The sequence below is a fragment of the Pollicipes pollicipes genome, unplaced genomic scaffold, assembly GCF_011947565.3.
Source record: "Pollicipes pollicipes isolate AB1234 unplaced genomic scaffold, Ppol_2.1 Scaffold_5724;HRSCAF=6776_pilon_pilon_pilon, whole genome shotgun sequence".
Classification (NCBI taxonomy): Eukaryota; Metazoa; Arthropoda; class Thecostraca; order Pollicipedomorpha; family Pollicipedidae; genus Pollicipes; species Pollicipes pollicipes.
This window is the reverse complement of record NW_023596746.1, coordinates 213,554-228,912: the sequence shown is the minus strand read 5'-3', so window position 1 is coordinate 228,912 and position 15,359 is coordinate 213,554. Positions and strand designations below refer to the sequence as shown.

The 15,359-nt window shown below is 55.5% G+C and overlaps 1 protein-coding gene across 1 annotated transcript; it reads right to left on the bottom strand.

Annotated features, from left to right (window-relative positions):
• Nucleotides 1-899: 899 nt before the first annotated feature.
• Nucleotides 900-14,164, bottom strand: LOC119102252 (uncharacterized). The gene is made up of 16 exons (XM_037225616.1): nucleotides 14,076-14,164; nucleotides 12,007-12,128; nucleotides 9,917-10,046; nucleotides 9,439-9,592; nucleotides 9,339-9,401; nucleotides 8,923-9,098; nucleotides 7,911-8,109; nucleotides 7,322-7,521; nucleotides 6,074-6,352; nucleotides 4,985-5,170; nucleotides 4,543-4,718; nucleotides 3,665-3,875; nucleotides 2,968-3,162; nucleotides 1,828-2,022; nucleotides 1,142-1,262; nucleotides 900-930 (listed from the first exon to the last, which is right to left on the bottom strand). The coding sequence occupies exons 2-16, from the start codon at nucleotides 12,067-12,069 to the stop codon at nucleotides 900-902; spliced, it is 2,379 nt and encodes a 792-aa protein (XP_037081511.1). The 5' UTR covers nucleotides 12,070-12,128; nucleotides 14,076-14,164.
• Between the last annotated feature and the right edge of the window lie 1,195 nt (nucleotides 14,165-15,359).

Sequence of the window (15,359 nt, the reverse complement as noted above, 5' to 3'; positions counted from 1 at the left end):
AGGGAGGCGTCAGTCCTCCAGCGCCCACTTACAATCGCAGCGCGGTACCCTTCCCCGCCCACCCACGGTCACACGGCGATACTAGTCCAACCCGCCCACCCACTGTAACAAGGCGACACCACCCGGCCACCCGCCTGGCCCACCCACTCACGGTCGCACGGTAACGCCGCGCCAAACCAGCCGTCCTCCGTGCAGGTGACGGTCTGGGCCGCGGAGCCATCCGAGGTCACCAGTCCCTCGGCGCACTGGTACACGGCCGCCTCGCCCAGCGTGCCGTTCTCACTCCAGGTGCGGTTCTGGCCGGTGCCCGGCTCCGGTGGGTCGCCAGAGCACGCTGGGGACGAACCAGGCGCGGGCAGGTGCTGCGGGCTGGGGTGGGTCCCGTCACAAGTGCCCCGCACCAATGCGTCGCTGCGGACAAAGACTCGTGTTTGCCCGTGAGACTCGTGGGCCAGACTGAGTCTGAGCAGGTCCAAGCGCGACTTCCCAATCGGAGCTCGGCTGATATCAAGGTGCCCTCCCCCACCACTCTCGATGCGCGTTGAGACAATTTCAGTGCGCGTCGGTGCGCCCCTTCATGTGTGCAGCGTTCCTTTAAAAAAGAGGCGCCAAAGGCATCCCATCCAGAGCGCCAGGGCTGGTGGGCACCGGCTCACTGTCGCAGGCGAGGACGGGTCCGCCGGCCCAGCCGGTCTCGGTGCAGGTGAGCTCCTGCGAGCTCAGCTCCGTGGCAGTCGTCAGCGCGTCGCTGCTGCAGTTGAAGACGGCCTTGCCACCCCGCTGGACGTCCATCGCCACGGTCACCACGCCGTCTACAGAGATGTCGGGGTCGCGACAGGCTGCGAAAGGGAGCAGGGTCAGCCGCTGGCCGAGGGTCGTCCGGCTCAGGAACGGAGGCGTCACGTGCCGATGGTGCGTGCAGGTGGTCTCCTGCCGGAAGTGAAAGATAATGGGTCGAAGCGACTCGGAGGTGATGCTCGGTGGTCTGTGACCGTAGTTCGGATGAATGCAGTCGCGAATGTGCAATGACGCAGTCTGGTGACTTCATCTGCACACAAAACCAATTGCTGGCTTGTGCTACTTACCACTGCACTCGGGAACGCACGTGTCCCACCCGATGACAGAGCAGGGCAGAACGTACGAAGTCAAGTTCCATGGCAGCTGGAACGCGTCCAGACACTCGTACGTGACCTCGTCCACGCCCTGCGTCCAGGAGATGTTCTTCATGGAAGCGGCCGGCGCCGGAGGCTCCTCTGTGCACACTGAGGCGGACGAAGCGCCCATCACTCAGCGGTCCCCGGCGGGCTCCCTCGCGCAGGTCTGTTCGTCCGTGCTGCACCCTGAGCCGGTCCGGAGCCCCGGCGACGCGAGCCGGGCTCCGGCCCGAACGCCGCCCCACCGGCGAGTCGCCGACACTCGTGCCGGCGACGAGTTCGGACGGCGCGGGGCGGAATACACAAGACATCACCCTCAGCATATACGAGCCTCGTGCTGGGGGTGGCACCCCCAGCACGTGCGAGCCTGCGTCACCCTCAGCACGTACGAGCCTGCGTCACCCTCAGCACGTGTGAGCCTGTTTCACCCTCAGCACGTGTGAGCCTGTGTCATCGTTAACTTGTACGAGCCTCCGTCACGCTCAGCATCTACGAGCCTGTGTCACCCTTAGCACGTACGAACTTGCGTCACCCTCAGCACGCTCGAGCCTGCGTTACCTTTAGCACCTACGAGCCTGCGTTACCCTCTGCACGTACGAGCCTGCGTCACTCTCGGCACGTGCGAGCCTGTGTCACCCTCTGCACGTACAAGCCTGGGTCGAGGCCGACTCACCAGAGCAGGCCCGCAGACCCGTCACGTTCCAGCCGCCCACGCCGCACACGGTGGTCTGCTCAGTCCGCAGCGTGTCCGGCGTCGCCATGCCCGCGTTACAGGTCAGCGTGACCACCGTGTCGAGCGTGTTCGTGCCATTGTAGTCCCACGTCAGCGTGCCGCCCCACGTGCTGATGGGCGCCCGCGGCGCGCAGTCTGCCGGCGAGGCCGACGGTCGGCGGGCGGGGACGCGGCGGCACGGCGGCGGGGCCGGCACGCCGCGCCACGGTAGTCGGGCTCACCGGGTAGTGGTGACGTCAGGAATGGTAAGGGGAAGGATGTCGATGTTAGAACACAGACATGGCGGCTCTGGCTATCTGTACTACGCGGATCATCGTAGGCGCTTCAAAGTATATATATATATATATATATATATATATATATATATATATATATATATGTTAATCTTCTCCCGCCCTCCCCCCGCCCTCCCTCCCCTCTCTCTCTCTCTTTCCCTTTCTCTTTCTCTCTCTCTCTCACTCTTCTCTCTCTCTCTCTCTCTCTCTCTCTCTCTCTCTATCTCTCTCTCTCTCTCTCTCTCTCTCTCTCTCTCTCTCTCTCTCTCTCTCTCTCTCTCTCTCTCTCTCTCTCTCTCTCTCTCTCTCTCTCTCCTTTAATTTATATTTACGAGTACCTCAGCAACGTTGCCCCGTTGTCCTGCTGGCGGCGGGATCAGTGACAACTTACAGTCGCATTGGATGGCGTCCTGACAGTGGGTCCAGCCTGTGTCAGTGCACACGCTGGTGATGTTGGTGAAGTCGTTGGCGGCGAGACAGGCCGTCGGCGCAAGTGGAAGGTCCAGGTGGAGCCGAAGGAGCCGTTTCCCTCGCTAACCGAGCTCGCGATCGTTGAGTGGTTGCCCTCCGGCGGGGTCCAGGCAGTCTGCGGTGTGCATGATCGTCTCGGTCAGTCGGTACCGGCCTGCCCGCCGCAGACGTGTGCAGTAGCTATTGACGTGCTTGGAGCCAGGAGGAGGGTAAGGTGCCTGTTTGTCTGTTGGTGCACATTAATTCCCGAAAAAGACAAAGGATCACGTACTCAACATCGCGATGCGAGTTTTCGGCCAATGACACAGTCCCCAGACAGTGTCTGCGCACTCACAGGTGCAGGGCAGCAGATCGGTGCCCCAGCCGCCGCTCGCACTGCAGATAGAGTGCTGCACCGTGTCGCCGGTGGCCGTGGCCAGGCCAGCGGCGCAGGTGAAGGTGACGGAGGTGCCGAGCTCGGCCGAGCTGCCGTCCCAGTCCGAGGTCACCAGCGCCTGACCGGTGACGTTCGGCGGCGTGCCGGCGCAGTCTGACCGCAGAGCGACGAGAGGTCACCGCACGCCCCGAGGCTCGGCGCCAGGGGACAGTACGCGGTCCAAAGCTCGTGGAAGGCAGGACCACACCACACGGCCGTCACCGTACGACTCAGTCGGCGTAAAAGTCGGTCATTCGCATCAAAGCGGAGTGATTGCCTGAAAACTGGCGCTGGTCCGGAAAGGCAATAGGTGGTGGGACGGTGGTGGGATAAGACACGGGGGACACATGATGAGAGGTGAGCCTAGAGCTCACCAAAATGCTCCAGTTTAGTGAACCACCGAAAGGTCGTTGCAAAGTTAAGACTAGCTAAGCGCCTGTCCTAGCAACGCAGCAAACTTATTAAACTCTTAGCGAGAACTCCGGTCCTGAAACTACCCGAGCAAGCAATGCATGCCGCTGAATGTTCGAAATGTCAACGGCGTGTCCAGGGCGGCGTTACCAACGACTGCTATCACTGGGCCACGCCCGAACGCCGCAGTCGCCGCGCCACTCACGTGTGCAGTTGAAGTTGTCCTCACAGGTGCTCCAGCCGTCCGGCGTGCATACGGCCATCTCGCTGCTGGACCCGCTGGCCAGGCGGAGGCCCTCCACGCAGCTCAAATTCGTCGTCCGGCCGAAGCCCGGCGCGTCGGAGACGGAGACCACGACCAGCGGGTCGCTGTCGTCCCAGGGCTGGCACTCGGAGCACTCGGCCACGTCCCCGACCTGCCGGCGCGATGGCGGCCCGGTCACGTGGCGCCGTGTCGCCGGCTCGTCCGACCCGGTCGCCGCCCCTTCGCCGCAGGGTCGGCGTCGGAGATGCACGCCGTAGTTCGCCTTTTCTTCACCGCTGGTTCTCGTCTCCGCTGCGCAGGCTCAGGGTCGACACATCCCCAGCCACGGCTCTTCGCCGTCCTCCTGCGAGTGCGGTGTGGCATGCGCCTGATGCGTTATGAAAGGGCTCTCCCCTGGCCGGCGGGGAATACTGATGTGCCATCTGAACTAACGCATCCATTTTTCTGTCGAACAGCTGCCATGAGTTCCACCGGCGTCTCAGAGAACCGACGTGTTCGCCATGGCCAACCGTCGCCCGACCCAACATTCAGCTTCCGTTACCACCGCCTTGTTTTGTCTCGGAACTAACTCGGCGTGGCAGCTCTGACCTGTAGCCTGACTCCATTTGCGTCCACATGAGCTGTGAACCGTGACCTAACTCCACCTGCCATCACATGCATCGTGACAACTCTGCCCGTCTTCACATAGTCAACTCCATCTGGCGTCACGTGACCCGTGGCCCAGCTTCACGCACCGTCACATGACAGCTCCGTGGGCCGTCAGACAACCCTCGACCTAGCCTTGTCTGCGCTGTCACGTGACCCGTGGCCCTCCTCACCCATCCACGCGCGGTGCACGACTGCCACTGCTCCGTGCTGCCGTTTGCCGTCGTCAAGATGCCGTTGCAGGCGTACGTGACGGTGGTGTTCAGTGCTTTGGACGAGTTTAGATCCGTCTCCCAGTTGCTCGTGAATGTGTTCTCCGCGTTAGGCACCACCGGCGACCCCGTACAATCTGTAACGAACAGCGAGGGAGGTGAGGCGCTTCGGGAACCACGTGCCCGCTGTTCCGCACGCTTCCGGCCCAGCCTGCTGTTTACGTGATGGTCGCCACGACAGCCACTGCAAACATATTTCATAGTTCTATCGCTCCCGTAAATCGCGCAGTTTCGGTGGGTTCCGATCCGGCCGCGTGAGTACACGGACTGCGCCCCTACCGAGGGCAGACCACTGCCCCTACCGAGGGCAGACCACTGCCCCTACCGAGGGCAGACCACTTACGGTCACAGTCCTTCAGCTGGTCGGAGGGCGGGCTCCACTGGCTGGTGGTGTGGTCGCACACCTGCTCCTGCACCTGCTTGCCGTCGGCCGTCAACAGCTGCGCGTTGCACGTGTGCGTCAGCCGGATGCCGCTCTGCTCCATCTCACTGTTGGCGGGCTTCTGCGTGGCGTCCGGCAGGCGGCATGCTGAGAGACGAGACACGCTGCCGCTCAGGGGCTCAGGAGCTCAGGGGTTCAGGGGCGGGCTCACCACCGGATCTTAGCACAGGCTTGGCTCGTGTGGGTGTGAAGCTCGTTTGGTGCCAAGTTAATTAGACCCAGGCAAACGAGGTACAATCTCGAGTGCTAAGAGCCACATTGGAAGGGGTCATGGACCCGATCCCTTTGGATCCGGCCTTGGTGCCGCTTAAGCACCAGGTTAGGGGCGTGGTCAGGGAGCTTGCACTGGGGAAAGGAGCGCAAAGACTGTGCTCGTTTGGCGCTCGTTACGGGGCAGCCAAAGCAGTTGATAATTTAGTCTGTGATATTCAAGCCTAGTACAGTCTATCATCACAAAGCTTGACGTATTATGGACAACGAGAATAGGGTATGGACCATTACACATAGCCTGGTCTCTGATATGAGAGACCATAGCCTATTCTATCCCCGGGCGTAGCCTGCTATATTCGGCGTATTTGCCATACATGTCTTATAACGGTTTCAGCATACATTCGGAACATTCTCTGCATTTACGTGTCTCAGTTTTTATATTAAATACTCACTATCTAAGTAGGTGCATGGACAAACACATACATCATATAAGATATTGCTTGTGTTCCTGATAGCATTGGCCCTGGACATTTCGCAGTCTGTGCGATCCCATAAGGCACTAGGAAACGCAAACACGAACTTGGACTGAGACTAATGGAGTTCCTAGGATTCTGACTGGCGCGGACTGGGGTTCACATGCAGCAACACTGTGACTCAGATTCAAAGTCGCGAGACTCAAGACTTATACCTAAACTCACGTCCCTCAAAAACGGTCAATTTAGCAGCCGGACGCGGATCCAAGACGCCACGAATCGGACTCGCCACCCCCATGGCACCCACCGAGCACGCATAGAGCCGGCGCGACCTCGCTGACTCCCTCCGGCAAGTCGACCTCCGGCACCCACTCGCGCTTCAGTCCGGTGCAGGTGTACACCATCGAGTGTGACCCTTCGGGGGTGTGCAGACTGAAGCCCTCCGGGCAGGTCAGCGTCACTTGGTCTCCTTGCATGGTCGGCTCAATACGACTGCTGTACAGCGACGACACGCGCTGTACCGCCGGCGGCACGGCGCCGTCTGCGGCCGCGCCCACCAGCTGCTCATACTCCAGAGAGCAGCGGGCTGCAAACAGGGCGCACGTGAGCCGAGAGCGACGTGACTGCCGCAGACGGTGTGTGTGTGTGTGTGTGTGTGTGTGTGTGTGTGTGTGTGTGTGTGTGTGTGTGTGTGTGTGTGTGTGTGCCAGCACATATGCACACACACGCGCTTACGCTCAAATTCACGCCCAGGTACACGCACAGGCACACACACACACACACACACACACACACACACACACACACCACACACACACACACACACACACACACACACACACACCACACACACACACACACACACACACACACACACACGCACACGCACACACACACGCGCGTTCGTGTGTGCCTGTGTGCGTATACGTAAGCGTGTGCGTGTACATGTGCGTGTGCGTGTGTGTGTGCGTGTGCCTATGCGTGTGCCTGTGCGTGCGCGTGTGCGCATGCGTATGCATATGCGTGTGCGTGTGTGCGAGCGTATACATGAGCGTGTGCGTGTGCATATGTGCTGGCACGGCAGGAGGCTTTATTGGCTGACCAGGTCCAAAACAGCATACGGTGACATTATCCGGCATTGATTGCTTAACTCGTTTCGACTTCCTGTCTATCTTTTTTCGTCCTTATCCTCACTTGCCCCCCTTTCTGACCCACGATTTCACCCAGCCCTTGCCATGCATCCTGACGGTGACCTCAGACCCACCCTCACCCTCATGTTCCTAGCTCCCACCCCGCCTCCGCCCTCTCTCCCCCCCCCCCCTCTCTCTCTCCCTCTCTCTCTCCTCTCTCCCTCTCTCTCTCTCTCTCTCTCTCTCTCTCTCTCTCTCTCTCTCTCTCTCTCTCTCTCTCTCTATTCTCTCTCTATCTCTATTTTCTTTTCCCTGTCCCTTTCTCTCTTCCCCTCTTTCAGCCGAGGTGACCCGCCTCGTTCCCTAACGCTGCCCTCATTACCCTATGCCCCTTCCCTCCTCTCCTTCCTCGGCCTCTGCCTCACGTGTCGCTTCGATGACGTATCCGGGGGTCTGGCAGAGGACGCCGCGTTGAATGTCGCTCTCTACGCAGGAGACAGCCGTCAGCAGTGCCGGGTTGCTGGCGGACAGGGCCGCGCACCGCTGCCGCGCCGAGCCCAGCCCGTCCTCAAAATCCGACTCGTTCAACGCCACGCCACCCGGCCTCCAAAACTGTCCGCCGCGCCTGCAGCCAGACGCCCGCCAAAGACAAGATGAAGCACCAGGACAGGGCTCGGACGGCTGCAGTCAATAACGCGCTAGGCTCAGACTCAGTCGCGGAAATTAGGATCACGCGCGAACGCCGCGGTTGGTCTCGACGCAGAAAGTCAGGAGAAACTTCGCAACAAAGAAGAGCTTACGGGAAGGTTAGTACTACGGCGGAGGATTTAATTCTGAAGGTGGGACTCAGCATGAAGCTTTGTTGGTATCAGAAACCGGTGGTGCCATTGGACTAGACTAAGCCAGACCACCACAGTCTGCAATACGCGGAGTCTGCCGTACAGCTGCAATAAGCGGAGTCTGTCATACAGATCTTGACCCCGGCGGGTCGGCCACGGCCGGGGCCGGACTCACTTGTACACGCCGACCATGGGCTGTAGGTCGGGATACGACCCGGACAGCTGCCGCGCCACGGTGTTGCCGAGCTCTGGCGTGTACGCGGCGGGTGAGCTGCGAAATTCGCCGCACACCTCCTCGTGGTTGGACGCCGTCGCATCCGCCACCATCTTGATGCAGAAGCCCTTGTGGAAGAGCTCTCCGTCCGGGCAGCCGGCTGACGAGCACATGCACCTTCATGGCCGGCATGCACAATCGTCGCCAGCTGTCAGACACCAGTCCAGCGGTCCATCGCTACAGGCTGGCTGTGCTGTTTTTTTTTGGGGGGGGGGGGGCTTTAAGCTATGTTGGGCTGAGATTCTGAACCAGTGTATTCGCCTGCTCCCGGCATAAATGGCTGAGAAGCGTTTCCTAGTCTGTCACAAAAACGCGTTCGGAAACCTTTGCTATTTGTTCTACACATACCAGGCCCTGCAGTGTCCCTATTACATTGTGTGACCGTTGTCAGCCATTCGGAAAAAAGAGGAACCGTTACCCGTGATACGTCTCCTACTGTTGCACACTCCGCACAACTAAGGTCCTCGCCCAGAGCCTGAAGTTGCAGAGGAGTCGATTTTTACGTTATAATGTTTGTTTCCAGGCAAAGTCGTCACGAGTGGTCAATGCAAAATGCTGCATACTTGCGGCCGCCCGTTCGTGCCAGACGCCTTTCGGCAATGGAGTTCACAGGCAAATTTTCTGTTTTCAAGATGAGTATGGCTGAAACACACTTATACAATTTTGAGATATTTCAAACAATGTTGTAATGGATTTGCGTTTCCCCCCTTCACATCCGCACATGTCTGATAACCGTGGTCCAACGACGACTTTAGCCATCGCCACACTTGCGAAGGGAAGAACAGAGCGTCGTTTTGGAGTTTTGTGGTCAGACGCCAGGCAAAGTAGGTCAAAGCTGACATGGTATCATTGCAGCCATTATTGCGAGCAAAGCAACGAAATTGCTCACTGAGGGTGCATACACGGTACTTACTATTGGTCATGCAAAAGTAGCGATGATTAGCAAGGTTCCCTTCGGCATCTCTGTTGCAAGCTGAGGCCTCGTCTATCGGGTTCTGATCCTCTGCATCGTATCTTGCAAGCAGGCAGTTCGTACCTGGGTTAACTGCATCTACTGTCTTAACCTTTTCCATCCTGGCACTGAAGTAACTGTAAACATCGCATGCAATCGTCAAAAGGGAATAGAGCAATGCCCATTACCTCGACGTCTATCGGCATCATCTCCTTAATCCCACGCTGTGTCAGCGCTGCCCCGTCTCTCCCGCTGCACGACTACCACCCCATCCCAGGTGGATGTCCCCCATGCGGTGCTCTGCGGCCGAACGGCGCCTGCAGTCGCGATCACCGCCTCCAGCGCTCTCCCTCAGGACGGGCGCCAGTGCCGCCCACCTGACTCTCCCACTGTCGGGGTATGTCTGCACGTTCATGATGTACTTCTGCTGCGGGTCTGCGCTGGGCACGGAAGCTGCGCGGCAGGAAGAAGTCGAGCAGCTGCTCATCGGCGTCGCCACAGGCTTTGGCCGCCGCCACCAGCCCGTTGACGCCCGAGCTGGGGCTGGAATTGATGCACGTCGTCCGACCCTGCTGGGCGCCCCCGAACTGGTAGGTCCCCAGGTACAGTGTGTAACCATCCGGACATGGCTCTGCAACCAGCCGGGCGGCGAGAGTCCTGTTAACTCGGGCGGTCACCAATTAACGCTTACATCAGCCAAAGCAGTGTTGCATCACACGGCAGAATAGAGGCGCACTTGCGACGTGGGACAAGAGCACGAACATTCCGGGCCCTTTACACGCTGCCAACCGTATAAAAGCGCAGTAAAAGGAACAGTGCACGGCCGGCTCCTGTCCGGCTGTGCGCCCAGTCCAGATGAAAACACATTTACGGGGCAACACGATCCCGTCTGGACCCGACTGAGCCTCGGCTGACCGTCCGGTAGCGGGCGAGCGTGGTCCCTCGTATCTCTCACCAATGCAGGGGTTGCCAGTCAGCAGAGGCCAGTCGTCCATGGCTGCCTGTGCGTCGGCATTCTCTTTGGCGCAGGTGAACGTCACGGAGTTGGAGAGGCCCGAACTCAGAGTCCTCTCGGTTGGAAGGACCTGTGCGCGCAGGACGCAGGACATCGGTGCTGACGGCTGGTGTTTTGCTGGACAGCCTCGTGACTGCCCCCCCCCCCCCACACTGCAATTTATAATGCGTACCGAACATTCATAAAATAGCGGCCTTGATCTGCCGAACGCTGATCCAAGATACCCTGCTTTTTCAAATATAACAAATCTTTTAGAATGCTTGAAGAGGTTAGACAGCATATTCGGCTAAAGGATTTACCATCTTGGAAAACGGTTTCTAATCTTTTTTTCTAGAGTAAGAAGAAATTTTTTATACAAAGCTGCTTTTGGACCCAGCAAGCCGGAACACCATATATATATATATATATATATATATATATATATATATATATATGTATATATATATATAGCCATTTTCCCGCGTTTGCATCCATCACCACGCCGCCGAATGAAACACGGTGGTAGTTAAAGTGCACCAAGTGACAGCTACCTCCAACCACGCCAATGGGAAGGCCATCACTTTGCAAAGCTACAACGCAAAGGCAAATTTGTAACACATACAGACGGGTAGTGAATGAATCAGGAGCGTGTCACACAACCTTACATGATAAAACGCGCAACACGTTCTTTTCATTTTAGTTCTGAGACTATCAAATAAGTGTATCGGTCCTGGCCATCGATTCATGGCATACTTGCGACAAGCTCTTTTGAATTTTTCAGCACAACTAACGCGCGGTCATTTTTTCCCATGCATGAAAGCGCTGAACAAAGCTTGAGGTACTCTTGGCACGGAAATGAGCACGTAATGCAACGAGCAGAACTTCCAGCGAGAAAACGTGCTGCCTCACACCGCCGAGGGAACGACAGGGTGGTTAGAACACCCTCCGGAGAGAAAGTGGTTGTCCTGTTGTTGAGGATCCGATGGTCATCGCGTTCCGCAGGCTTGAGTTCATAGAATTCCTACCATTGGGTATATAGCCAAACTGGATACAATAGTCATCGACAACTATGTCTGAATTGAAAAGTAGTCAAAAGGGAAGTGAGAGCTATCTCTGCAGCAGCCTTCAGCTAGTGGATAGTGCGCGCACACACATCTGCATGATGCATCCACAGATACAGCGTGTGGATAGTGAGGGCACACACATCTGCATAATACATCCCCAGATACAGCGTGTGGATAGTGAGCGCACACATCTGCATGATACATCCACAGATACAGCGTATGGATGGTGAGCGCACGCAAATCTGCATGATACATCCACAGATACAGCGTATGGATTGTGAGCACACACACATCTGCATGATACACCCACAGATACAGCGTATGGATGGTGAGCGCACACACATCTACATGATACATCCACAGATACAGCGTATGGATAGTCAGCACACACACACACACACACACACACATCTGCATGATACATCCACAGGTAAGTAGGGCGGCAGGAGCAAATAATCGATCGGCCTGCCTGAGGCTGGGCACGTTAGACGGTGCAGTCGTCGAACACATCCGCGCAGCACAATGCTGTAATCCCAGAAATACTTTTTTCTGAACGAAGGGGTTCCCAGGGTCCCGCCGGTGAGGCTTCCCACACATTCAGATTCAGATAGAGAACTTCCTCGGTCCAAAAACCTGTAGTTCGGAAGTTTGCCGAAGCGACCATTGCACCTCAACCCATGATTTCAAGACGTTGAGACCTATCAGGCAATGCGAACCTTAATAGTCACAGCACAATGCGATTGCTATGACTGTAGCGCAAATGATAAAGAAATGATGTTCGTCCATGCATGTGCATATCTGTCTTTTACTAAATGAAACGGGTCGAAGGAACTACATCTCCAAGTTACTGAAAGATGACTCCCACTCAGAGAAATCAAAAGCAAGTTGTCACGTGGCCCAAAGCCAATGGCGCATGCTGTTTCCATCAACCAGCGGTGTAAAAACACTGTCATGTGGGATGATGAAAAGTAGATGTATTTAGCTTACCAGTGCTCGGTTCTTGCAGCTGATGGTGAAAGAAGACCCCACACTGAAGCTGGTCATGTTCATCTCCACATGCTCCAGTACCTCTCCCGGGAAGGCAAACAAACTCCTTTCCGAGCATTCATCTGGCAAAAGCAAACGACGAGTGATACAAACTTACAATGTTAGTTACGAGCATGAGCACATCAGCAACGTCCCCAGTGTCAATCGTAAGTTCGTCGAACTAGTTCCAGTCGTAAGTGCATCGGACGAGTACTTGCGGGCTTACGACGCACTCAGCTGCTAAGGCCATATGGCGTCGCCTGCCTCTCAGCATACAACTCCACACATGCCGTTTGGCTTCGTCACATTAAGCAGCCCGAAAATGTGGCGCATGTGATTCGCAAGCGCTTGGAATATGCTCTGTTAATGCCAAACGATGTATCAACGTAAGATCACGTGATGTGGATGCTTAGAGTCGTTTGAGTAGCGCGCTGATTGGGGCTATGCTCTTGAAAGCCGCTGCTTTGAAATCCTACACGCTTTATCGTTGTCGCATATTGCGTAAGCTGTTAAGCGCAATTGCGAGGAACATTCCGCACTTACATACAATAGTACTTTTAGCCTTATTCCTCTTCGAATAACCGGGATACATTGATAGATGCATTGATATTTCGGCTACACAACCGCATCAAAACGTTTTTAGGTAGAAAACTCAAACTCCAACTTGCCTGCAGATCCCACTTCCTCTTTTATCATCACATTTTTTTTTACGAAGGATCGCTGTGCAAAACTGTTTTCAAAGCTCTTAAAACTTAAGCGTTTATTTTCTATCCTACGCCTTTGGCAGCAATTTTCGGCTAGACATGCTCCGTTTAAACATTTGTAAAGGCGCATAATTTGATGAAATCACGGTTAGCTGGTAAGAATTGAGATCATCCTTTTATGGACAGGTACGAGGCCAGATGTCGTTCTGCGAAGCCTTTCAAAACTTACCAAAAGCATTCGGTGGCATTTGACGCAGACGCGACAAGGCAAACTCCCATATTCTGGTAGCGTCCCTGTTCATAGGTATGCGGTACTTCCAGAGCTTGACACAGTTTTTACAGAGCCTGCAGGGCTTGCCTGCCTTAGCATGATTCAAGCTGAATGATCCTCGAATGAAAGGATCCTCAAAGCCCGCCCTGCTCCACACAGCACCAATGTAAACAATATGAGGCAGCTGGTACCCAACGAGTTGGACTGATACACATTGCTGATTGCCGTACCATATTATACATTGCCACATTTTCCTGGAAATTGGGCGAATTAAAGGCATTGGCTGCAGAAATGTCTAAAAGTGGCCTCTTCTAAAATAACAGCCTTATTCTTAGTTGCATACGTGTGGTTTACCTATTGCACATTAGCTGACTTGCATGAAAGCAATCATTTTCTTGTCAGAGTGTTTAGGATATACCTCGACTTCATAGAAACATTTTGAAATTGCACAAACTTTGCAGTGCCTTAATTCATCGCAAAAATTGTTATCTTTAAATAACGCCCTGCTGTAATGCGGGAATTTAGATACCTTTTCAGATGCTGGCGATGTGGTACGATCATCCCAATCATGCAGCACGTGTTCTTTAAGATCCCATTGCCTCGGGTGGCTCAGACCGCCCAACGGTCTGTTCAGCCCCATTCAGTCATCTGATGTGGACGACTCGAAAATCGCGGCTAGGCGAGCGCGTAATCAACCATACGAAATCTCATCGAAATGAGCACAACCAGCATTTTCCACCAGGCTTTGAACTTTTCAACAGTGTTACCACAACAACAATCTCAACATTTTCTTATCGTGAACTGCATTGCCGCATGCAAATCCGATTTGAGCTCACAGGAAAATTGGCGGTCTTTTGCTCCACATACATAAGTTCCCACACATCCTGCTTCCGATAACCTGGCATGGTAGGCTACGCCGCAACGCATGAATGAGGGACGGCACAGCTTATCGAGCGCTGCTTATGACCATCAGACCATGGGCTGGCACAAAGGCCAAAAGGAAAATCCCGACGGCCAAACGTCTCGCCGTTCGCATCCCTCCATGGGGAACTTACCAACAGCGTCACCACCACGTAGCCGGAGTGTGGCGGCCTTCAGTTCGGTGCTCAGCGTCGGCCAAGGATAGGCGCCCCCTCGATGGTTTGTGCCGTCCAAAACGAGCGTCAGGAACGGTCCCTGTGAGGCCGATGCCTGTTAGCGACAATCGATCCTGCTGGGCGTGCGGGCGTGCGACACATTGCCCCAGCACAATCAGGCAGTCAGGCATGCGACACATACCCGATCAAGCGTGCGGGGGCCGATGTGGAGGTGTGTGTGGTTGGTGACGAACGCTGGCGAATAAAGGACAGTTACCTGACCGCAAATAAAGGCCTGCGGCGGGGCGGCTTCGAGAACGGAGAATGTATGTGAGTGTGTTTGCGGTACATCATTGAGGGGTGCAGGGCACAGAGAGGGGGTACAGCTCCAGCTTCCCCAAGAGGTCGTGTGTCTCGAACCCATGTGAAACCTATATAAAAACATCACAAGGGAGGGGCATGTACCCTCGCGATCTCCTTAAATGTGGGCCTCTCCATGATGGCCGGCCCCGGCCGGCAAACAATCTCAGCTCTAAATATGAGGTGTGACCAAAAATGGAGGAAAAAAATATTTTTGGCTATTGGGACTTCTTGTGTTTTGGCAGTATCAAACATCATCGAGGTAGATCCTCCCGGCGTAAAAAATGGTTTCAGGCCACAGTAGCTTGCATGTGCCGTCACACCTCTGGTTCAAGACACAACCCAGCGTTGCATGCCACGGCAAGCGAAGCACAGGGGTTTGCGTCAGTTTGGGACAGTGGTCCACCAGCTCGGGACGTAAGGCGTTCGGGGAGGTTCCGTGTTTGCTTAACCTAAATTCGAAAAGATTAGTTTTACAACGACGCGTGTCTTACGTGTTTATCACCGCCGGTGTTATCATTTGTAACACTCTGTTCCGAAAAGCTACAGACACATAAACGGGCGCAAAATACGCGAACGAGAATGCAAACCCGAATACGACCAAGCGTCATTTGGGGGTCGTGCGTACCACCAAGGGCCGAACAAACATCGAACGTCGAGCATCGAACAAAACAGTACACTTAAATATAAAACGGGAGGAGCTATACAACCTTAACATTCCAGTTCCGTTAAATGGCCGTGACAGACAGTCGGCTGGCTGTCCACCTGCCACGTGCTACGTGACAAGTAACACGTGCCTCATAGCATAGCATGTGGCCTCGAAGCACAGATTGTGCTACCCTACTGCGATCGGTGGGATAGAGCTTTGCCTGCATCACTGACTGGGGTCGAATCTCAGTCGTG